Source organism: Hyperoodon ampullatus (assembly GCF_949752795.1).
Source record: "Hyperoodon ampullatus genome assembly, chromosome: 4".
Taxonomy (NCBI): domain Eukaryota; kingdom Metazoa; phylum Chordata; class Mammalia; order Artiodactyla; family Ziphiidae; genus Hyperoodon; species Hyperoodon ampullatus.
In genome coordinates, this window is record NC_136917.1 from 56,885,481 (window position 1) to 56,911,019 (window position 25,539).

Genomic DNA, 25,539 nt, shown 5'->3' on the forward strand with positions numbered 1-25,539 from the left:
ATCACCCAGCTACAACGATGATCAACACAAGGTCATCTTTGTTTACTCTTTATTTCATTCCCTCATTATATTGAAGCAAATCCAAGATATTTTAATAAGTCTTCTTTAAAGACAAGACACGAAGATGAGGAAGAATTTTATCCTTAAGCCTATTGTATTATATAACCTGTTACCGATGCAAAAGTCCTGCCTCATTTAAGAAAACTGGAACTCAGCATTTTCCAGTCTGCCCAGTCATTGATCCAAAGAGCCTTGTGTTCTGTTTTTAAAGGCAAGTGACATTTTTATGGCAGAGACTAGTAGTTACCTACCATGACATACAAGCCTTCATCAATATCTGTTATTACATTTTTTCCAAATTAACCATATTTTAATATTTATGTATACTAAGTACTAAAGGTTACTCCCCAAGACAGAAACTTTAAGTGACAGTTTTCCTACTGCATGATTAAAAATATGACCCTGAAGGATGTTTTACTTTTTTCCTACTAGCTTAGGAATAGAGTATTTGAAATAATTATAATGTCTGTATGTCATAATGGATTTCCAGACATGTTAGCCCTCATATTCAGCATGTTCAGTATAGAACTTTGAGTCAATTTCAAAGCTGATTTTCAAAGTCTCCTACAGTGTCATTTATTACTTGAAATAACATTGTGTTTAAAATCGCATTACATAATACATTATTCTTTTCCTTATGTCTAAAAGCCAGTAAGATATTCTTAGAATCTCCATAGCAGTTCCTGAGAATATTTTCCTAAATCATCTCCCATAACCAGATTTATTTCTAGCCTCAAAAGTTGGAGGATTGAGCCATAAAAAACAGTTGAAGAATAATTTTTATTTCCTATATTTTGTCTTCTCACAGGGTCCAGTCTAAGAAACCCCTCTTCAGCAAGCATAAACTATAGGAGGTTTCAAATTATTAATAATTTGATATTATAGTGTTAGGAAATCAACAGCTCTGAGGATGAGAATAAATGATGTTAAAAATTTTCACTATTAAAAGAATAAAGCATCCTTTTCTAGGATTTGGAAATGGATGATATTTGAAGTTTGAATTATCCTCCGAAATGATCTTTAAATGCAAACAACCTCTACAAACATGTGAACGGAAACACGTCACCTCTAAGGGGTGTTGTCCTGTCACAGAAACAGAAAAGAAGTACTGAGTCTGGGCTTTCAGTTGTTTTTACAAGAAGAATGCATTTCTTATTAATTTACCCTTACAAAAATAATATCAGCTGCAGAAATGTTTTTAGAGTAAGAATTTCACAATGGGGCCATTGGAGATAACAATAGTGACAAATTTCAGGAATGGAAACCAGTCCTAAGAATTAGTAGTGAACCGTGGTAACCACTGAAGCAACCTCACCCAAAGAGCCATGCCCAATGCCTGATAATGAGAGCAGTCCCAAGAGGAAGGTTTCCACTGACCTTAGGTTAATCATTATGAGAAAGCAAAAATTATATCAACGATGTAACCAATAAATGCCTCCTATAGATATTAGAGCAAAAATTAGGCCCAGTGAAAATTTAAACGTATGGTGAGAAATATGTTAATATCAACTTATCCTAAAGTGCAAACACTTAAATAGAAACCAATTTGTTTTTTAAAGTAAAGGAAAAATTGAACTCACTGGAACCAAAGGGGTGTCTTCTATAGGAAACCTGGAATCATCTGAAGCGCACAAAGGCTCGCTTTTCTCACAGCTCTCCTGGCTGATGAGCGTGTCCACGTAGTTGGGCTGCGGGAAGATCACGTGACTCCCCCGCGAGTCCGCGGTGAGCGAGACCTCGTGGGAATAGGCCTGCAGGAAAGCCCGCACCCCGTCCACGCCCACAAAGTGAGACGTGGGCACACCCACTAACCCGCCTCCTGAAGCCTGGAGCAGATGCGACGTGTGCCAGCGCCTCAGCCTGAGCGCCAGCAGCACAATGACAAAGGCGAGGAAGATGCAGGAGACCGCAGCCACCGCCACCACCAGGTAGAGAGTGAGGCCTGAGTCGTCAGGGCTGGTGGGAGACTCAAGGCTGCCTAGTTCAGCGAGGACGTCGGGGATGCTGTCAGCCACGGCCACGGTGAGTGTGACGGTGGCAGAGAGAGGGGGCTGGCCGTGGTCCTGGACCGCCACCACCAGGCTCTGCTTAAGCGCGTCTCTGTCCAGCAGGGCCCTCGCTGTGCGCACCTCGCCCGTGTGCAGCCCCACCGTGAAGAGACCTGGCTCGCTGGCCTTGAGCAGGCGGTAGGACAGCCAGGCGTTCTGGCCTGAGTCTCTGTCCACAGCCACCACCTTGGTCACCAGGTAGCCGGGCTCTGCAGAGCGGGGTGCCAGCTCCACACCCGTGGAGCCATCGGTGGGAAGCATGGGATAGAGGATTTCTGGCACATTGTCGTTCTGGTCCAGCACGAACAAGCTCAGTGACACGTTGCTGCTGAGAGGTGGGTCCCCGCTGTCGCTTGCCCTCACTTGCATTTGAAGATCGCGAAATTGCTCGTAGTCGAAGGAGTGCAGCGCGTATAGGACACCAGTGTTGGAGTTGATGGAGACATAGGAGGAGAGAGGTGCCCCTTGGATGGTGTCTTCGGCTAAGGAGTAAACAACCTGAGCGTTCTCATTGCTGTCGGGGTCGTGGGCTGTCACCGAGAAGATGGAGGTGCCTCTAAGGTTGTTCTCAGGGAGATAGACTGAATAGGAGGTTTGAGAGAAGGAGGGTGGATTGTCGTTGACGTCGACCACATGCAGGGTGATGTGAATTTCCGTGGACAGGGATGGTGTTCCTCTATCTGTTGCGGTCACTGTGATGTTATATTCAGAGGTTTTTTCTCGGTCAAGATTTCGGACTGTCAACAATCTATAATAATCTTCTACTGACTTTTCTAATTGAAAAGGTAGAATTTCCTTGATGGAACAAACAACTTGGCCATTCTTCCCAGAGTCTCGGTCATGTACATTGAAAAGAACGATTACTGTTCCTTGTGGAGCATCTTCCCTCACTGGACTAAATAAAGATGTAATGGTCACTTCGGGTCTATTGTCATTGACATCTTCCACTGAAATGAGTACTTTGGTCCGTCCCAGAAATGCCCCCACATCTTCAGCCTGTATTTCCATGTCATAAAATGCACATTCTTCATAATCTAAACTCTTTGCTGTTGATATTTCGCCAGTATTTTCATTAAGCTGGAATAACAGAGATTGTTTTTCACTAATTTTCCAGAATTTATAGGCCACTTCTCCGTTGGTTCCCTCATCCGGGTCGCTAGCGCTTACAGTAAGCAGCCGGGTGCCCGGGGGCACGTTCTCTGGGACTTTCACTCGGTAAATCGGTTGAGCAAAAACCGGGGCATTGTCGTTTGTATCCAACACTGTCACTCGGATGTGCACTGTGCTGGAGCGACGCGGTTCGCCTCCATCGGAGGCGACGAGGACCAGATGGTGAGCAGCCTCCTCCTCGCGGTCCAGGGCGCGCTCCAGCACCAGCTCTGGGCTTATAGTTCCGTCGTCTCCAGTTTGCACGTCCAGGGAGAAGTGGTGATTGGGGCTGAGCTGATAGCTCTGCAGGGAATTCAAGCCCACATCGGGGTCAACAGCGTCTGGGAGTGGATAACGCGTTCCGGGCAAAGCAATTTCGTTAATTTTTACTTCCAGATTGTCGACCTGGAATTTCGGATTATTATCGTTGATATCAGTTACTTCTATTTCTATTCCGTGAAGCTGCACCCTGTCTTCAACCAAGACTTTAAAGTTCACCAGACACCGCGCGCTCTGAGCGCAGAGCTCCTCCCGGTCTATCCTGCCCGCGGTAACCAAGCTGCCGCTTCGCGGGTTCAGAGCAAAGAGCTGCGTCCTACCTCTGGAGACGATGCGGACTCCCCGCTCCGCCAGCTCACGGAGCTCCAGCCCCAGGTCCTTGGAGATATTCCCCACGATATAGCCTTCTTCTGTCTCTTCAGGTACCAAGTAGCGGATCTGGCTAGCCCCGGTCTCCCACAGCCTCCCCAGGAAAAGGCACAACAGGACCAGTCTTCTGTGGTGCAGGCGATTCATTGGAGCGGCCATTGTTGCTTCACTAAAGATTTTTTTCAGAATAATTTCTGTGAACGCTGATTCCTTAGGTTTTGTTTTCCTCCTGCAGATTATGGTGATCTTTTTCCTCAGGAGAAACCCGTAGTGCCCCAGGCTAAGAGGCTGAGTTATGTTGCAGCCCCGGAGTCGGTTTGTGGGATCCGAGCGGCTTTGTGTAGTTGCAGATCCTAATATCCAGACGGAGCGCTGATTGAGCTTTTCTTAGAGTTGGTGAACAGCGGCGCTCAGAGTCCTAAGCCGTTACTACACCCACCCACTCAAGTATTGAGATATGCAATACTTCTGTTATAAATGACTGAAAAAGAAAACACTACTCTCTAACGATAATGATTTTAGATTTCTCTAATTGTGTAGTTCACTCATATTTCAAATGCAATTACCATTTGTGGATATTTTAGTTGGAAATGAAGTGGAATGAAATTCTATTAAATGTCACTTTGGTATCAAACAAACTTAACTCTTATTTTTGCTAGGATTTTGTTCTCTCTCTCTAGATATGTAAATTATTCAAATTTCCTTTTTTATAATGTTTCAAATACTTTCTATAGGTCATTATTTAATTTCTGAAGTAATTAGAATGTGCAATCCTCTTTGGAAATACATTCATATTTTTCTTAATTTTATATGTATGCTTATATATGTATAGTACATAATCATATTGAATGAATATATGGATTATTCATCTTGAAGCTATTTTATAAGGCTAATTCATTTTCATAGTGAAATTCCTGGAGTAAGGTCTCCTTGAGATTATCTTTACAAAAATTTAATTAGGCAATGGTACTAGATTTTATCACCTAATATTGCTAAACTTTAAATGGATTGGGTTTTTTAATTTTACATAGCTATGATTGTTAAACTTTTATGCTATCACAATGTTTTTAGTATTTAGTTTTCCGTGTGAATTCACAGTGCATGCACAGCCTATGGCATCTGGAAGATTCAGATGAACATACATTGAAAAGTAAGTTTCCATTTCAATTCTTCCATCAACAAATTATGCAATTTTAACCTAATTATAAGCCTCCTATTATAAGGGTCATCTAAACTTATGTAATAATTTGGGGGAAAGAACACAAGATGTAGAATGAATTATTACCACAAAAAGTAAAAAGTAAGTACCACAATAAGAAATTCCTTTCAGCAATTTGTAAAGAAACTATTTACTGAAGCAGTTCCTAGCAAAAAGACTGATACTTATGTAACCGCATCTTTGTATGTGCTTGAAATTAGTAGGTTTTGCCTTTAAAATGGAAAATTCAGAATTCTCCTTCGCTCCTACAGTTAGAAGAAGGATGAGAAAACCTCCAGTCACTAATGTTTAGGGCTCCAAGTAATAAAACAAATCCAGTGACCTTCCCCCCTTTCTTCTTCAAAAAATATAGGTTGGGAATGAGATCACGTTATGGAGGCAACAACATTTCCTTTCCTTTTACCAAGTATCTCCTCCTGTTAACTATAAAGAAGAGAATTTTGTATTCAAGAAAACTTGAAGGAACTTAGATAATGACTTCGACTTTCTGATGAATTCACTGAGTCGTTCTCTACACACACACACATTACACAGTATTTTTTCTTAAAATTTTAAGGATTTCAAAGACTCATAAATAGGTAGATTTAAGGAACTAGACATGAGGAATAAACATAAGAAAGGGATGGAAACTGTACCAATGAAATCAGCGAAAGAAGATACCTAGTAGTACACTTTTTGCTTTAAAGAATGAATTGATTGCCTACTTTAAATTTGATGTTTACTTATATACAATAAACATTAAAATATGTTAAATAAAGAATGAGAAAAATCAATGGGTAAATTTCATTAGCTTAGAAAAAAGATAAGAAATCGGTAAAAGACTTTTGCAGCAAAGCAAAGAGCATACTCTCTCTTCTTTGTAAATCCGAACTGAGTAACATAACTCTATTTAACGTCACATGCTTACCCAAATCACCATTCCCCATGATGATTGGATATACAGGTTTCTGATGAGCTATAATATTCCTAAGACAACTCACTAGATTAAAAATATAATATATTTTCATATGAATAAACAAAATTGTGAAGATGATGAAAAGGAGTAGACACTTAAATGGAACTCACCGCCGTTAGAGTGTCAGGATGGGAAGTTGACTTACTGGAATTACAAAGTGGAAATAAGGTCCCAGACGAATCACCACAAAGTATGTCTTGTCCTGAACTCAACTGCTCATTACATTTTAGAAAATTAAACTCTGTCTTTCCAGTATGGGCAACGCACAGATTGTAGGAATAAGGTAAAGTTCCTTCACTGTAGTTTGGGGGAACCACGGGTCCAGACTTGACACAGACACCAGGCTGAAAGCAGCCCCAGGCAGCGGGGCTGGAGGAGCGCCGAAGGTGTAGGGCGACCGCCAGAATCACTGCCAGGAGGAAGAGCACCGAGATCAAGGCCAAGGCCACCACCAGGTAAAACTGCAGCTCAGCTTGGGGGTCAGTGGGCTCAGAGTGGTCACTGAGGTCCGGCAGCGCCTCCTGCAGGCTGTCCGCGAAAACTAGGAGCAGCGTGGCGGTGGCCGAGAGGGGCGGCTGTCCCCCATCGCGCACAGCAACCAGCAGGCGCTGGCGGGCCGCGTCCCTGTCGCCCAGGGCCCGCGCCGTGCGCACCTCGCCCGTGCGCAGCCCCACGCTGAACAGTCCGGGCTCGCTGGCCTGCAGCACGTGGTAGGACAGCCAGGCGTTGTGTCCAGAGTCGGCGTCCACCGCCACCACCTTGGTGACCAGGTAGCCGGGCTGCGCGGCGCGCGGCACCGTGTCGAAGAGCGCCGAGCCGTCGGGCCCCAGCGCCGGGTACAGCACCCGGGGCGCGTTGTCGTTGCGGTCGCCCACCAGCACGCGCAGGCTCACGTTGGCGCTGAGCGCGGGCGAGCCGTGGTCGCGGGCCTGCAGCGTCAGCTCGAAGGCGCGCAGCTGCTCGTGGTCGAAGGCGCGCTGCGCGAACACCACGCCGCTCTGCGCGCTCACGGACACGTAGGACGACAGCGCGCGCGGCTCCAGGTCGCTGGCCAGGATGGAGTAGGAGACGTGGCCGTTGGGCCCCAAGTCTGGATCTGAAGCGCTAACTTGGGCGATGGAGGCTCCAGGCGAGTTGTTCTCGGCCACGTGGACCACGTAGGAGGCCTGGTGGAAAACAGGAGCGTTGTCGTTGACGTCAGTAATATGCAAGGTGACACTTGTGCTGGTGGAGAGGGGCGGCTTGCCCTTGTCAGTGGCTGTGATGGTGACATTGTACTCCGGTGTCTGTTCTCGGTCCAGGGTCCCGTCTGTTACCAGCTTGTATGAATTTTTGGACGAAGCGATTATCTGAAAAGGTACTTCACCCTCTAATCGGCAATTAACCTCCCCATTCTCCCCGGAATCTCTGTCATGTATTTTGATCAAAGCAATTAGCGTTCCCGGCACTGCGTTTTCCAGAATCATTTCGACTAAGGAATGGAACGTAACATCTGGCCTGTTGTCATTTTCATCTTGAATGTTAATTTCAACTGTACATTGTGCAACCAGTCCTCCGCCATCCCTCCCTTCCACCACGATAGAATATTCCTTGATTTCTTCAAAATCCAGTGTGTTTAGAGTTGTAATTTCCCCATTCTTTGAATTCAGACCGAAGACTTGCCCGGTCCTATAGAAGGAATAAGTGATTTCTGAGTTGACGCCCTCGTCCTGGTCGGTGGCTGACACCTGCAACACAGTGGTGCCTGGGGGCACGTTTTCTCCAAGGCTGACTCGATATACGTCCTGGCTAAATACCGGGGGGTTATCATTGGCATCAGTGACCTGGATCCGGAGCTCAGTAGTGCCGTTTAGGGGTGGATCTCCACGGTCTGAGGCTGTCAAGACTAAACGATGATAGCCCTGTTGTTCCCGATCTAAGGGTTTCTCCAATACCAGTTCTGGGTATTTACTACCATCTTGTTTCTCCTTATTTATCAACGAGAAACTAGGGCTAAGAGAGAGTTTATAAGTCTGCAGAGAGTTCAAGCCAATATCTGCATCTTCCGCGACTTCTAATATAAATCGCGTGCCTGGCAGTGTAGACTCACTTATTTGCAGCTCAGAGGAATTTTGCGTGAATTTTGGTGTGTGGTCATTAATATCCTCGATCTCCACATTCACGTGATAAAAGTTCAATGGATTTTCAGCAACAGCCTCAAATTCTAGAGTACAAGCTGGCTTCTTCCCGCATATCTGCTCCCGGTCTAGCCTGCTGCTAACAAGTAACTCCCCGCTCTCTGAGCTCACAGTGAAGTAAGGCTTCTCCGAACTGACCCGCAGTTTTCGAGTCGGTAACTCGTGGACACTGAGTCTCAGGTCCTTGGCGAGGTTCCCCACCACCGAGCCCTCTGGCATCTCCTCGGGAATCCTGTAGCGGATCTGCTCAGAGAGCGCCAGGCAGAACAAAGACAGCAGGAACGGAAAGAGCACTGGCCGCCTCTCAGCCCAGCCCCTCTCCCCAGCTCCGCTCCCCATCCCTCTTGCTCCCCTCAGCTTGCTCACCGGCTTGGAGATGCCGGATTACAAACAATCTCTGTGCTGCAGTTGTCCGGAGCTCCGAACAGCTTTATTCCGGCGTGGGGGGTCAGGCAGGGTTTCTTCTTCTCCAGAGGAGGAAGCGGTGGAAAGGCTAGCGAGTCTGAGATGGGAAAGTGCGCTGCGTCTGCGCGAGGAGGTCGCCAGCACCAAGCTCTCCACTTTGGCCAACAGCGGCGCCCGGAGTCCGCACTAGGAAACTGCAGCCCCCGCTGCTTAAGTTAAAACAGCTAAAATAATTATAACCGTGTGCTTAATTTAAGAAGCCATATTTTTATGTTAATATATTTAATACCTTAAATTATCAAGACTTCCTTAAGGTATCTTTTCTCTTGTTTCCAAATTATTAGAAATATCATGTTGGGCCTGTATACAAACTTACATATATTGGTCCATTTATTTCACCATTTTACAAACATACATTGAACTTTTGCTTTGTGCTAAGTACTGTCCTTGTCAGTGGCCATATAACAAAGAATAAGACACAGGTCTTGCCCTCAGAGAGTTTCTTGTCTGCTAATTTCACGAATCATTTCTGTTTATTAGCCATGATATATAACAATTTTTTAAGCTTCTTTCACTGATTCCTGTGTTTACCTCCAACATTTCTACATACTCAATGCTATTTCATATCACATATATTAGAGAAATCAATATTGTTTAAAACTATTTTGTAAAATTGTGTAATTTTGTACCAATCCTGAAACATCTCCTTCTGATAATCTCAACACTCTCTTTACAAAATAATTTCTTTTTACTCTTCTATCTCAAGAAGTATTCATTCAAAAAAACTGTCCCTATGATGTAGCCAGGATATTATTTACTGTACCTCCTACTTCATATCTCAAAATTAACTGGCTTATGTCATACCCAGTATCACACATAAATTCATCCTTAAAATGTATTGAAATGTTAGTCTATCCTTCAATACAAAGTCACAAATGGATATTCTAATAGAATGCATTAGCTCCTTATCTATGTACTTATGTTATACTAAAGTAATGGCTTCAGAATTGGAGGAATTGAGCTCATGGTAAATGTATTTACATAAATTCACTGAATGTAGTGACACCTGTTCTAATAATTTTACTCCATTTGTTTAAAAAATTATTTGCAATTAGTGAATGCTTTGAGCAAGAGTATTGGGGCAACTTTCCACACACTTTTTAAATTTGCAAAGTGTCAACAAAATAGTTGTCTCCTCAAGTGACTGTACACCCAAACACTACAGAAAATATGAAGTTAACTTCTACCCATTGTATATGCAAAATTGGAGGGAACATAGCACAATCCCTGGGAAATGTCCTTCTAATTACTAACAAATAATTCATTGTGATTTCCACTCTCATCTGATGACAAATCAGAGGTTAGTTTTATTTAAATGCTATAACAAGGGATACGGAAGTCATATAGTCCAGACGGAATCATTTTAAATTGAATTTTAATTATTTTTAATTGAATCATTTTTGATTGGCTTGTTTAGAATTTGTGTAAATGTAACTTCTGTTCTTAAAACCAACACTCTGGAACTCTAACCATGAGAACACAGCACATTTCACATGGCTGTACAATCAAAACAGCTAATTGGAATTCTAATGAAACGTGTTCTTCTGTATTTTACAAAAGTCATTTTCAACAATTTAAAATGACATGTTATTGCAAATTTGATGGGGGCAGGGGGCAATGGCCATTTTAGGCTTTAGATTCTATGTCTCCATTGGTATGAGTCCTGGGTGACCACTGACACACAAAAACAGTGGTGTGTGCGTTAGGGACCAGTCTCATCTACCACCACCCTTTAAAATATGTTTGTTTTGAAATATAAGAAGTATTAAAGCTTTGAACGGTAGTGATCCAGATGCAGGGCTCAGAAAAGAGGTTTAAAGTGAAGAAAATTTCAAGCACCTAGTTTTAGTTTTAGCAAAGAATTCTTAGGATTCTTTGCAATCCTAAGAATCCTAAAAATTCTGAGATGTATTTTACTTTTACTAAGCTAATACAAGGGTTTAGAAGCCTCAATAATGTTTTGTAAGTTCTAACTTATATCTATACATATATATGTGTGTATACACACACACACACACACACACATATTCCTGTATATAAAACGAACTGACCATATGTGATTGGGTAACTATTTCTTAAGTGAATAAGTGATAATTGTGGTAAAATATGGAAGGCTTTAAGAGGTCAAGAGTTCATATTTACACAATCTTGTCTAAGCCTTTGGAAAGCAGATAAAACAATTATGTTGATTAGAACTCAATTTTATGGTATCACTAACACAAACCCAAAACTTTGTGGTACACCTTAAAAATTATTTTAAAACTTTCTTCACAATGCATGTTTCAAAACACAACTTAAATGTATAAAAGATATAATTCCTCTAAGAAATAAACGTAAACAAAGAACTGAACTCACCTGAACAGAAGCAGCTTCATCCCTACATTCATAAAAATCTCTGGATGTTAACAAGGTATCATTTTTCTCACAGCTCTCCTGGCTGATGAGCGTGTCCGCATAGTTGGGTTGGGGAAAGATCACGTGACTCCCCCGTGAATCAGAGGTAAGGGAGACCTCATGGGAATAGGTCTTCAGGAAAGCCTGTACTCCCTCCATGCCCACAAAGCCTGAGGCTGGCAGGCCTGCCAACCCAACGCCCGAAGCCTGGAGAAGACTCGACTTGTGCCACCGCCACAGTCTGAGAGCCAGCAGCACAATGACAAAGGCGAGGAAGATGCAGGAAACAACGGCCACTGCCACCACCAAGTATAGTGTGAGGTCTGAATCATCAGAGTTGGTGGGGGTCCTGATGCTACCCAGGTCGGCAAGGACTTCTGGGATGCTGCTGGCCACTGCCACAGTGAGTGTGACGGTGGCAGAGAGAGGGGGCTGGCCATGGTCCTGGACTGCCACCACCAGGCTCTGCTTGAGCGCATCTCTGTCCAGCAGGGCCCTCGCTGTGCGCACCTCGCCCGTGTGCAGCCCCACCGAGAAGAGTCCCGGCTCGCTGGCCTTGAGCAGGCGGTAGGACAGCCAGGCATTCTGGCCTGAGTCTCTGTCCACAGCCACCACCTTGGTCACCAGGTAGCCGGGCTCTGCAGAGCGGGGTGCCAGCTCCACACCCGTGGAGCCATCGGTGGGAAGCATGGGGTACAGGATCTCTGGCACATTGTCGTTCTGGTCCAGGATGAACAGGCTCAGTGACACGTTGCTGCTGAGTGGAGGGTCCCCACTGTCACTGGCTGTCACCACTAGCTGCAAGTCTTGGATCTGCTCATAGTCAAAGGAGCACAGCGCATATAGGACGCCAGTGTCAGAGTTGATGGAGACATAAGACGAGAGAGGCATCGCCATGATGGTGTCTTTGGTCAGAGAGTAAGTGACCTGGGCATTGTTGCCACTGTCAGGGTCATGGGCCGTCACAGAGAAGATGGAGGCACCTCTGGGGTTGTTCTCCGGGATATAGGCTGAGTAGGAGGCATGAGGGAAAATGGGTAGATTGTCGTTGGTGTCTGCCACGTGCAGGGCAATATGAATTTCAGTAGATAGAGGTGGGGTTCCTAGATCTGAGGCCATCACTGTTATATTATACATAGAGATCTTTTCTCGGTCCAAATATTCCCATATCACCAATCTATAATAATTATCTATTGATTTTTCTAATTGAAAAGGTAAGTTATCACGTGTGTAACAGACAACTTGACCATTCTTCCCAGAGTCTCGGTCATGCACATTCAAGAAGGCAATTACTGTCCCAGGAAGAGTATTTTCCAAGACTGGGCTAAACAAAGATGTAATGGTCACTTCGGGTCTATTGTCATTGACATCTTCCACTGAAATGAGTACTTTGGTCCGTCCCAGAAGTGCCCCCACATCTTCAGCCTGTATTTCCATGTCATAAAATGCACATTCTTCATAATCTAAACTCTTTGCTGTTGATATTTCGCCAGTATTTTCATTAAGCTGGAATAACGGAGATTGTTTTTCACTAATTTTCCAGAATTTATAAGCCACTTCTCCGTTGGTTCCCTCATCTGGGTCGCTAGCGCTTACAGTAAGCAGCCGGGTGCCCGGGGGCACGTTCTCTGGGACTTTCACTCGGTAAATCGGTTGAGTAAAAACCGGGGCATTGTCGTTTGTATCCAACACTGTCACTCGGATGTGCACTGTGCTGGAGCGACGCGGTTCGCCTCCATCGGAGGCGACGAGGACCAGATGGTGAGCAGCCTCCTCCTCGCGGTCCAGGGCGCGCTCCAGCACCAGCTCTGGGCTTATAGTTCCGTCGTCTCCAGTTTGCACGTCCAGGGAGAAGTGGTGATTGGGGCTGAGCTGATAGCTCTGCAGGGAATTCAAGCCCACATCGGGGTCAACAGCGTCTGGGAGTGGATAACGCGTTCCGGGCAAAGCAATTTCGTTAATTTTTACTTCCAGATTGTCGACCTGGAATTTCGGATTATTATCGTTGATATCAGTAATTTCTATTTCTATTCCCCAAAGTTTCCCTTTATCCTCAACCAGGATGTTAATATTTACAAGACACCGCGCGCTCTGAGCGCAGAGCTCCTCCCGGTCTATCCTGCCAGCGGTGACTAAGCTGCCGCTTCCCGGGTTCAAAGCAAAGAGCTGCATCCTACCTCTGGAGACGATGTGGACTCCGTGCTGCGCCAGCTCTTGTGACTCCAGCCCCAGGTCCTTGGAGATGTTCCCCACGAAGTATCCTTTGTCGCTCTCTTCAGGCACGGAGTAGTGGATCTGTCCTCTCCCGATCTCTCCCAGCGTGCCCAGGAACGCGCACAGCAGTACCAGATCGCCGCGTCCTCGGTAATTCTTTGGAGTGGCCATTGTTCTTTCACTAAGGAATCCACTCAGAATCTTCACTGGGCATATATGTCTTCTTTACCTTGATGCTGCTTTGCAGATCATCTTATGGAAAGCTGGAGTTTCCCAAAGTTAGGGGCGGAATTTTGCTGCAGTCCTGCAGTTGGTTTGTGAGATCTGCGGGTCTTTGTGAGGTGGGAGCCCAGAGTATCCGGATGGTTTTTGGTTACATTTATCTCCAAGTAGGTGAACAGCGGCGCTTAGAGTCCTAGGCAGTTACTGCACTCACTTAGATTTGTTATATTGCATGCTAGATTACTTAGGAAAAAATTACTACTTGCTTTTTGTAGTTTGGAATAACTTATCTCTGAATTCATATTTTAAAAGTAATTGCCAAGAAGTGTGGGATGAAGTAGGGTTAAAGTCTTACAAAGTATTATTGATCAGATTTTGGGGTTAGTGTCATATTAAATTACTCAAATTTCTGGAATATATTTACTCTTCTTTTTATTTACTCTTTTAAAAATAAAATTTTATTTCTTATTATGCTCTAAGCTTTATTGTTAATATCTTCAATATCTATTATCAAATAAGAACTACAGTTATCACTGGAAATTAATTCATTTTTAGACTAAAATACACCTATTGGAGATGACTGACCCAGAAGTTGTTTTATTTGGTTTAAAACAATTAATATTTATAGTAAGCTTCCTGTAGAGTTGTTGCCTTTTAATATTCTTTTTAAAATGGCATTTTAATTACACATTAATAATGTTTCCAAATTAATATTGTGATGTTTTACAGGGATATGTGTTTTAAACAGTTAAATTTTATATATTTTCTATTTGAATAGAAAATACTTGAAAGATACAAATGAATATACAATGAAAAGCAAATTTCCATCCTATTCTTCTGCCAATGAGAGATGATTACATTTTAAAGCCGACTTAGTTAACTTTTAAAGGTATACATATAATCTAAAGGTAATTTTACCTTAACTAGCACTTTGATCAAAAGAACCACAAAATTATCACTAAGGAGTCAAAAAGTGCCAGTGCAAGAATAAATGTCTCTTTTCTTCAGCAGTTTGTACAGTGGCCATTAACTGAAGCAGTTGCTAAGGGAAATCTAGCAAAGGCCCGATACAATGTATTATCATCTTGTGTATGTACTTGTATGCACATGAGACTGTCAGTCTTGTCTAAAATTTGAAGAATTCAACATGCTATTTTTCTCCTAGAGATAGTAGAATGACTAGAAGACCTCTAGCTATATTAGTTTAGGTCTGCAAAAAAACAGACATTTCAAAAATTACATAGGAGAAGTGTGTGTGAGAGAAATAACAGAGGCCAAAACATTGTGTTTTCTTTGATAGAGGAAGCCTATAGAATGAGCATCAGTACAGATTAATCCTGAAAAACCTATGCTGCAAGTAAGGAGAACATGCTTTTATCTTCTGGTGAACATAGTGAATCTACTGATAAATAAAATGGTTTTACACACACACACACACACACACACAGTACAATGAATACAATTACAGTAGGTCCATCTACATAAAAATACAGGTTAAGAGACGTTATTCAAGGAGTTTTTGAAACAAAAGAGAAGTAAATATAGGAAACAAAATATCAGATTAGTATGGAAACCATAATAGTTAAATCAATTAAGAAAAATACCTAATTTTAGCTTATATTTTTTCTTTAAAGGTTTATTTATATGACTGCCTACATTTACATTTACAGTATGTCCAAGCTGAAAAAAATCACAATATATTAAGCTGTGGAAGAAAAATTTAGGGAAAAATCTCAGTTTTACGGGAGACCCTATAACATTGCCTAATGTTTCCCTTGTAGATAAAACCACAACTTCACTGCTTTGTAAATCTGAGCCTGGTAAGACACCACTAAAAGACACATAATTGCTCTGAATTCAACCTCCCTTGAAGAATGGTATGACAGCTTTTTGACTGGCTACTACACTCTTAAGACAATGTTTGGATCGAAAAATTGTATATAGGCACACATTGGTAATATTTTGAGTTTGGTTCCAGACCACTACAATAAAGGGAATAGCACAATAAAGCGGGTCACGGAAATTTTTTGGTTTCCCAGTGCATATAAAATTTATGTTTTAAGTGTGCAATAGCATTATACCTTAAAAAATGTACATGCCTTAATTTAAAATACTTCGTTGCTAAAATATGTTAACCATCATTGGAGCCTTCAGTGAGTCAAACATAATCTTTTTGCAATAGTAATATCAAAGATCACTGATTATAGATCACCATGACAACTATAATGACAAAGTTTGAAATATTTTAAGATTTAAAATATTGTGACACAAATTGTGACACAAAGACATGAAGTAAGCAAATGCTGTTTGACAAATGGTGTCAATAGAGTTGCTTGACCCAGGCTTGCCACAAACCTTCAACGTGCAAAACAACAACAACAACCAAAAAACAAAGACTCAGTAACTGCTAAGCGAATAAAGCAAAATGAAATAAAACAGAGATACGCCTGTATTTTCTTGTGAGTATGGAAAACTGTCAAGACCATAAGAAGCAGGCTATACTTACAGGAAACTCACCTGATGGGAGGTTGACTCACTGGAATTAAAAAGTGGAAATAAGATCCCAGATGAATCACCACAAAGTATGTCTTGTCCTGAACTCAACTGCTCATTACATTTTAGAAAATTAAACTCTGTCTTTCCAGTATGGGCAACGCACAGATTGTAGGAATAAGGTAAAGTTCCTTCACTGTAGTTTGGGGGAACCACGGGTCCAGACTTGACACAGACACCAGGCTGAAAGCAGCCCCAGGCAGCGGGGCTGGAGGAGCGCCGAAGGTGTAGGGCGACCGCCAGAATCACTGCCAGGAGGAAGAGCACCGAGATCAAGGCCAAGGCCACCACCAGGTAAAACTGCAGCTCAGCTTGGGGGTCAGTGGGCTCAGAGTGGTCACTGAGGTCCGGCAGCGCCTCCTGCAGGCTGTCCGCGAAAACTAGGAGCAGCGTGGCGGTGGCCGAGAGGGGCGGCTGTCCCCCATCGCGCACAGCAACCAGCAGGCGCTGGCGGGCCGCGTCCCTGTCGCCCAGGGCCCGCGCCGTGCGCACCTCGCCCGTGCGCAGCCCCACGCTGAACAGTCCGGGCTCGCTGGCCTGCAGCACGTGGTAGGACAGCCAGGCGTTGTGTCCAGAGTCGGCGTCCACCGCCACCACCTTGGTGACCAGGTAGCCGGGCTGCGCGGCGCGCGGCACCGTGTCGAAGAGCGCCGAGCCGTCGGGCCCCAGCGCCGGGTACAGCACCCTGGGCGCGTTGTCGTTGCGGTCGCCCACCAGCACGCGCAGGCTCACGTTGGCGCTGAGCGCGGGCGAGCCGTGGTCGCGGGCCTGCAGCGTCAGCTCGAAGGCGCGCAGCTGCTCGTGGTCGAAGGCGCGCTGCGCGAACACCACGCCGCTCTGCGCGCTCACGGACACGTAGGACGACAGCGCGCGCGGCTCCAGGTCGCTGGCCAGGATGGAGTAGGAGACGTGGCCGTTGAGTCCCAGGTCAGGATCCAGCGCGCGGACTTGAGTGATGGAGGTGCCAGGAGGGTTGTTCTCTGCTACGTGGACCACGTAGGAAGCCCGTTCGAAAACTGGCATGTTGTCGTTTACATCACCGATGTGCAGGGTGATGCTTGAGCTGGAGGAGAGGGGCGGCTTGCCTCTGTCAGTGGCTGTGATGGTGATGTTATACTCAGGGGTCTGCTCGCGGTCTAGAATTCCATCTGTCACTAATTTATACGTGTTTCTTGAAGTATTGAGTATTTTAAATGGAACATCGCCTTCTAATTTACAAATAACTTCTCCATTGTGTCCGGAATCCTTATCACGGATTTTGAGCAAAGCAATGTGTGTTCCCAGCTTGGTGTCCTCCATAATAAGATCTGGTAGAGACTGGAATATCACTTCTGGGACATTGTCATTTATGTCTAGGACTTCTATCTCCACGGTACAGTGGGCAATCATTCCTCCACCATCCTTTGCTTCCAAAACTATGGAATATTCTTTGACTTCCTCAAAATCTAACGCATTTAGAATAGTAATTTCCCCAGTATTAGAATTCAGGTCAAACTGGGTAATCAGGCCTGCTTCAGTGAAAGAGAAGGTGATCTCGGCATTGACACCCTCATCTTGGTCGGTGGCCATCACTCGAAGCACAGTAGTGCCTGGGAGCACGTTTTCTGGAAGCTCCACCCTGTATAGTTCTTGGCTGAATACTGGAGGATTATCGTTGGAATCAGTCACTAGGACTTGTATCTGTGCAGTACTGCTTAGGGGTGGATCCCCGAAATCCAAGGCCATCAAGGTCAAGTGGTAGGACGTCTGCTCTTCCCTGTCTAAAGGTGTCTTCAGTACCAGCTCAGGGTATTTACTGCCATCTAATTTCTCTTTAATCACAAGTGAGAAATGACCATCAGGACTGAGCTGGTAATTCTGTAGTGAGTTGGTACCAATATCTGCATCATGGGCAGATCCTAAAATAAATCGTGCCCCAGGCTTTGTGGACTCACTTATTTGTAGCTCAAAGGAATTTTGCGTGAATTTTGGTGTGTGGTCATTAACATCCTCGATCTCCACATTCACGTGATAAAAGTTCAATGGATTTTCAGCAACAGCCTCAAATTCTAGAGTACAAGCTGGCTTCTTCCCGCATATCTGCTCCCGGTCTAGCCTGCTGCTAACAAGTAACTCCCCGCTCTCTGAGCTCACAGTGAAGTAAGGCTTCTCCGAACTGACCCGCAGTTTTCGAGTCGGTAACTCGTGGACACTGAGTCTCAGGTCCTTGGCGAGGTTCCCCACCACCGAGCCCTCTGGCATCTCCTCGGGAATCCTGTAGCGGATCTGCTCAGAGAGCGCCAGGCAGAACAAAGACAGCAGGAACGGAAAGAGCACTGGCCGCCTCTCAGCCCAGCCCCTCTCCCCAGCTCCGCTCCCCATCCCTCTTGCTCCCCTCAGCTTGCTCACCGGCTTGGAGATGCCGGATTACAAACAATCTCTGTGCTGCAGTTGTCCGGAGCTCCGAACAGCTTTATTCCGGCGTGGGGGGTCAGGCAGGGTTTCTTCTTCTCCAGAGGAGGAAGCGGTGGAAAGGCTAGCGAGTCTGAGATGGGAAAGTGCGCTGCGTCTGCGCGAGGAGGTCGCCAGCACCAAGCTCTCCACTTTGGCCAACAGCGGCGCCCGGAGTCCGCACTAGGAAACTGCAGCCCCCGCTGCTTAAGTTAAAACAGCTAAAATAATTATAACCGTTGTGCCCAGCTGAAAAACCTTTTTTATATGTCTGTATATTTAATAACGTTTAATTTGTACTATTAGAAACGTCATTATCCCAACTTTCCAGGTTTTTAGGTAAATCAGGTAGGTTTGATATATAAACATCTATATACTGACATAATTATTCCCCGACTTTCAAATCCGCACTAGTAATAGAATGATAACTATAACACAGACTTGGCCTAAACGATCTCAGAGCATAGTAATTGTGAATACTTATTAATTAGCAATATATTGGATAAGGTTTTATCTTTTTTTTCCTCGTTGCCTTTTCCCTTATTTTTCCTTACCTTTTTGGTAACTAATTCATTTCAATTTTTCCAGAGAGCAACAGTAATGCTGAAATTGTCTTTTAAAAGGGCACAATTTATACTTACCTCTCTTCTTCCAAAATAGTTTCAGTGATTTCTTTATAGTAACATTACTTGATTTTAACTTCCAATATCTTACTTAAAGAAATGATGCAGCCTTTTAGATAAGAGCCTATCCCTCTCCTTCCCAGAGCACGATTATTTTCCTGGTTACAAAATGCAACATAAATATCCAAAACTACCAGGCGAATAATATATTTTGCTTTGCAACACAAACTCACTAAGCATGGTCTATGTACTGAGGCACTTGTTCCCACTTCTGTACTTATCACATCCCGTAATGACAGTTGAAGGAAATAGTCCCTAGAAAGTTTATTTGCAATAGCTCACTGAATTTAGTGATGATTTCTCCCCTTTGTTTAAAAATATTTTAATCATCTAATAAATTTGGTTGGGGGGGTTCTTTTTCAAAATACCTGATAGCCACATTTCTGCCTCATAGAGTGTCAGTAACATTATCCTCTCCCCCAAGTGACTGTACATCTGAACACTGCAGAATGTATGAAATATACTCCCACAGGACTGCACAGACCTTTATATGCAAAACACCACCTAACACAACATTATGCTAGAAAAAATGTGCTCTCACCTAATACTCAAAAGGTCCCAGTAAACAAGAACAAGATTACCTTGTCATCAACTACTTCCTGATACTAATCAACTGATGTATTGAGTTATACTAAAGTGTTATATAACAAGTAGAGAAGTAGTTAATTGCAGACTAGATTACTTCTAACTGAATTTTTCAGCAGACCCAATAAGTAAACTTCACTACTGGTCTAGGACTTGAGTGTATGAGATGGTTGTTTCATAAAGCCAGCATCCCAAATCTCCCACTTATAGAGCCCACATACACACTTTGAATGACTGCATCACTAACTCAGCACATTAGAATTTGGGGTAAAAACATGCAATGGCCTATTTCACAAATGTCACTTATAACACTGGAATGGCATTTTATTTGATGCCACATTTTATTGGTTTTGGACAATGACCTTTAGTGTGGTATTAGACTCCATGTCTGTCATTGATAAAGATCTCAGTGAAGCCTGACACACACATTTCATTCTTTAGGCATCAATCTAACCTTCTACCAGGACCTAACTTTAACAGACAATTATGGTTTAAATAGGTCAAAAGCCATGGAGGTTTTCAAGGTCACCAAGGGGAGTTACATGGAAGCAGAAGCAAGGCACAGAAAAAGTCTTCAGACTGAAAATTTTTTCAAGAGCCTTTTATAGATCTGATCTAAAGAGAGTCCTGAGAAAACGGAAGTGTACTTTCTTACGAACCTCATGCAATGAGAAAGACTTAACAATTCATTCTCATTTATAAAATACATGAATTAAGAACACCATGTGGAACATAAGTAGAAGGTATAAAAATGTGATTATTCACAATCTTGTCCATATGCTTTTACTATAAATATGATACCAAAACCTATGTCAATAAGCGTTCCATGTTAAAGAATCACCTCTGAAAGAAACGATTAATCTTGCTTTACCACTTGAAAGGGTTTTTTTTACCCATCTTCAAATCACTTATTTCGCAAAACAATAAAGAAATTTACACAAAATATAGTTCTTCGAAGAATATAAGGATAAATGAATGACTGAACTCACCTGAATACTTTGGGCTTTATCCTTACATTCATGAAAATCTATGGATGTTAACAGGGGATCCTTATTCTCACAGCTCTCCTGGCTGATGAGCGTGTCCGCATAGTTGGGCTGCGGGAAGATCACGTGACTCCTCCGCGAGTCCGCGGTGAGCGAGACCTCGTGGGAATAGGCCTGCAGGAAAGCCCGCACCCCGTCCACGCCCACAAAGTGAGAGGCGGGCACGCCCTCCAACCCGCCTCCTGAAGCCTGGAGCAGGCGCGACGTGTGCCAGCGCCGCAGTCTGAGCGCCAGTAGAACGACGACAAAGGCAAGAAAGACGCAGGACACCGCGGCCACGGCCATCACCAGATACAGCGTGAGGACGGAGTCGCCAGCGTCGGCGGAGCGCTCGAGACTCCCCAGGTCGGCCAGCACATCTGGGATGCTGTCAGCCACAGCCACCGTGAGTGTGACAGTGGCCGAGAGAGGGGGCTGGCCGTGGTCCTGGACCGCCACCACCAGGCTCTGCTTGAGCGCGTCTCTGTCCAGCAGGGCCCGCGCTGTGCGCACCTCGCCCGTGTGCAGCCCCACCGCGAAGAGTCCTGGATCGCTGGCCTTGAGCAGGCGGTAGGACAGCCAGGCATTCTGGCCCGAGTCTCTGTCCACAGCCACCACCTTGGTCACCAGGTATCCGGGCTCTGCGGAGCGGGGTGCCAGCTCCACACCCGTGGAACCGTCAGTGGGAAGGGCAGGGTACAGAATCTCAGGTGTGTTGTCGTTCTGGTCCAGCACGAATATGCTCAGAGACACGTTGCTGCTGAGCGGCGGGTCCCCGCTGTCACTTGCAGTCACTCTCAATTGCAGGTCATGAAACTGCTCATAGTCGAAGGAGCGCAATGCATACAGGACACCAGTATTGGAGTTGATGGAAACATAGGAGGATACAGATGGCCCCTGGAGAGTATCTTCAGATACGGAGTATGTGACACGGGCGTTCTCGTGGCTGTCAGGGTCACGTGCAGTCACAGAGAAGATGGAGGTGCCTCTGGGGTTGTTCTCAGGCACAAAGACGGAGTAGGAGGAGTGGGGGAAGGCAGGTGGGTTGTCGTTGGTGTCTGCCACATTCATGGAGATGTGAGTTTCTGTGGACAAGGGCGGGCTTCCACCATCTGTGGCTTTCAGTGTGATGTTATATACAGAGAATGTTTCCCGGTCTAGGTTTTTTGCTGTCACCAATCTATAATAATTATCTATTGATCTTTCTAATTTAAAAGGCAGATTTTCTGAAACAGTGCAGGTCACCTGGCCATTTTTCCCAGAATCTCTGTCTTGAAGGTAGAAAAGAGCAATTACTGTTCCAGGAGGAGTGTTTTCAGGGACTGAGCTGCTTACAGATGTTACAGTCATTTCCGGGGCATTGTCATTCACATCTAAAATTGTGATCAGTACTTTAGCCCTTGTCATGCTACCAGGACCATCCTGAGCTTGAACTTCCATTTCATAGTAGCCAGATTCTTCATAATCTAGGCCATCTAAAGTTGATAATTCTCCTGTGTGGGAGTTCAGCTGGAATATCTGTAGAATTTTTGGAGTTATTTTCCTAAAAGAGTATGTCACTTCCCCATTGACTCCCTCATCCAGGTCGATAGCATTTACCGTGAGTAGTCTTGTGCCCACTGGCACATTCTCAGGGACAGTTACTTGGTACTGGGGCAAAGAGAAGACTGGCGCATGATCATTCACATCCACCACTGTTACTTGGACGCGGGCGGTTCCGGATCGGGGTGGATCACCGCCATCAGAGGCTGTGAGGAGGAGGTGGTGAGCTGTCACTTCCTCCCGGTCCAGCACCCGCTCCAGCACTAATTCCGGATATTTAGTTCCATCCTCTCCAGTTTGCACAACCAGGGAGAAGTGGCGATTGGGGTTGAGATGGTAGCTCTGGAGAGAGTTCGTGCCCACATCCGGATCCCTGGCCTCATTTAATGGAAATCGCACCCCAGGAGCTGTATTCTCCATTATTTTCACATTCATTTCTTCCGTCAGGAATTTAGGAGTGTTGTCATTAACATCCATTATTTCCACTTCTATAGGGTAAAGATTCATTTTATCTTCCATCAAGATGTTAAAGTTCACCAGACACCGCGCGCTCTGAGCGCAGAGCTCCTCCCGGTCTATCCTGCCCGCAGTGACCAAGCTGCCGCTTCGCGGATTCAGAGCAAAGAGCTGCGTCCTACCTCTGGAGACGATGCGGACTCCCCGCTCCGCCAGCTCCCAGGGCTCCAACCCCAGGTCCTTGGCGATATTACCCACAAAAGACCCTGTGTCTGTCTCCTCCGGAAGGGAGTAGAGAATATGTCCTGCCGAAACTTCCCTCTGGGTCCCCAGGAGGATGGAGAGCAGGATGAATCCTCTGTAGTCCCCGCCCCTCTCCCGAGCCGCCATTCTTGTCCTGCTGATCTTTAGACACTGGCCTATCTCCTGTTGTGTTTCTGGATGCCAGTATGTCTGCGTGGAGCCCTCTGTATTCGGAAAAGGAGCCCAGAATCCAGTGGTATAGAGGCCTGAGTTTAGTGCAGCTTGGAAGAGAATTTGTCTCAGTCTGGCGTTTCTTTGTGCTGTAAAAGCTCAGTGGTTCTGGCGGATCTTTTGAACCATTTTTCCCCTGGCTGGTGAACAGCGGCGCTCAGAGTCCTTACTAAGTTACTGCACCATATTGAAGCAAAATAATTGATTTTTCAGAAAGTTGTTTTATCCTTCAAAATTCTCCCATTTATATTTCTTCAATTCATACAACTCTGATATCATTTAAAATTAAATTTTAAGAAACTGTGAATTAAAGCAACAATGTTCATGGATGGATGTTTATTAATCCCAGATACTTTTTTAATTCTCTGCTCTGCATTGCAATTTTGAAATGATTCTTAGACATTGCCTCACACCTTATTGCACATAGATAAAAATCAGTCATTGCAGATAAAACAAGTATGATTTATTTTTTAAAGGTGTGTATACGTAAGAAAGATGTTATGTAGAAAATGTTTATATCAGCATATACATTTAAGTTAATTCAATAATATTGAACATATACTATGTTCTAGACACCACCATGGAAGGCAGAGAGTCCATTTTTTCTTTAACATATATAGAGATAATTTAATAACATTTTTCATTGAATGGAATCTTAGAGATTGTTTAGTCCAATACCTTCACTTTAATGATTTTAAAAATGAGAGGGAATTGCTTTATCCTTGACTATATAATGGTAGAACCAATGTAGGAATACAAATATCCTCATTCCCAGTCTCCTAAGAAGAAAAAAGGGAATCATTGTTGGCCTTGGCTGATGCTTTATGCTCAAAAAGTGCCATTAGAGATGAGGTGAGAAGCCAAGCAGCTACAATCAGCTATAGAAACAACTCATTTTGACAGAAGGCAGAAAGTTGCAGATTCTACTGGCTGTGGATTCATAAGGAAATGAGTGTTGGCTTCACTGTTTCTTTTCATTATGCAATTTAAATAATCACCCTACTCTATAATTGAGAAAAGATGGGTCTCTAAACAGCCTTTGAGGATAAATGCAGGACTGTCCTGAGAGGGTCCTTAGAGGTACTCACTGCTCCACTGATGTTAATGAAGTAAAACTCAATTGTTGATGGATCTGAGGTTACTCTCAGCTGGCAGAAATAAAACAAATTCCTTCCACATAGTTGCAGAAGAGAGTGACCTGTTCTGAAATGAAGACCTGGCAAGAAATCACCTTGCTTTTTAAATTATTTTAAGCCCTGGGGAGTAGCTAGTAGCACCAGAAGGGAGAACTAGAAGTGACACTGTAAAAGCTTAGCTCAGTTGGTGAGAAGTTCCTAACTAAGTAATCTATTTCTGCTCTCTGATGGCCTTATGTCAAAATACAGGAAATACTTTGAATGAAATGCCGTTTCAATCTATCAAAATAATTCATGTCATATTTGCTTTCACCAAGTAGATAAAAGAACTTTTTTGTTGTTCAAAGGAACCAATATTAGTATTGTAGATTAATTACATAACCAGGAGTTTAAAACTATTAGTTTAGTAGCAATCTTGAATTTCTTGTTGATGTAAGCAAAGTATATGGTCATTAAAGATCATGAGTACTTGCAGATATTTTCAAACAAAACTTTCATGTCCATACATTATGGCTCCCAATGTCATAATTTTTTTTCTTCTTGATACTTCAAAATTCATAGCGTCATCTCACATTTGTCTCTTATTCTGTTTTTAAAAAGTCTCGATTAACAATACTTCTGGGTACCTTCTTTGGAGCTAAATAAATAAGATCTAGATAAAGGACACAATCAAGTTTTTAAAGTTACACTATAACATAAAATTAAATATTAAAAATTTCTACTCGACCACCAAGAAGTGTTTAAATATAACATAAAACTACTGTATAAAATTGAAATAATACTGTATTTTTAAAGGGAGTATGTTATTATTGATTGAGTTATTGGGAAGAATCCTGACCTTCATTTGTTTACTTACATAAAAAAATTCTATGAAAAGTCTATTCATCTTCCCAGACAGTGAATTATTTACCTTCTCTCATTTCTTTATGGGACTTTTTTTTTCCCCTGAAGAACCATTTGTTTGGAGTTCTGTTTCGGTTTTCATTCCCAGGCAAAGATGTAGGATTCTTCCAATGATTCTCGCTGAGATTTTACTTCTTCCCCTTTGACGTCCATTCCAAACACTTGATCAGAATGGGTGGTTTTCACAAGTGATAAATTAGC

At 43.8% G+C, this 25,539-nt stretch overlaps 2 protein-coding genes across 2 annotated transcripts in view; both read right to left on the reverse strand.

Annotated features, from left to right (window-relative positions):
- The window catches only part of LOC307051213 (uncharacterized protein), a gene marked incomplete at both ends in the record, with an annotated part of 134,198 nt that extends 110,983 nt beyond the window's left edge, over positions 1 to 23,215 (reverse strand). Inside the window, 6 exons of the mRNA XM_079701545.1 lie at positions 1,641 to 4,258; positions 6,225 to 8,499; positions 8,683 to 8,847; positions 11,077 to 13,510; positions 18,493 to 18,628; positions 20,740 to 23,215. Coding sequence (XP_079557671.1) covers positions 1,641 to 4,258; positions 6,225 to 8,499; positions 8,683 to 8,847; positions 11,077 to 13,510; positions 18,493 to 18,628; positions 20,740 to 23,215 — 10,104 coding nt within the window. The remainder of the gene's footprint in view (positions 1 to 1,640; positions 4,259 to 6,224; positions 8,500 to 8,682; positions 8,848 to 11,076; positions 13,511 to 18,492; positions 18,629 to 20,739) is intronic.
- On the reverse strand, positions 16,054 to 18,465 carry LOC307051393 (protocadherin gamma-B4; the record flags this gene model as incomplete). Its single annotated transcript, XM_079701708.1, has 1 exon — positions 16,054 to 18,465. The coding sequence occupies one exon, from the start codon at positions 18,463 to 18,465 to the stop codon at positions 16,054 to 16,056; it is 2,412 nt and encodes an 803-aa protein (XP_079557834.1).
- Positions 23,216 to 25,539: the final 2,324 nt, after the last annotated feature.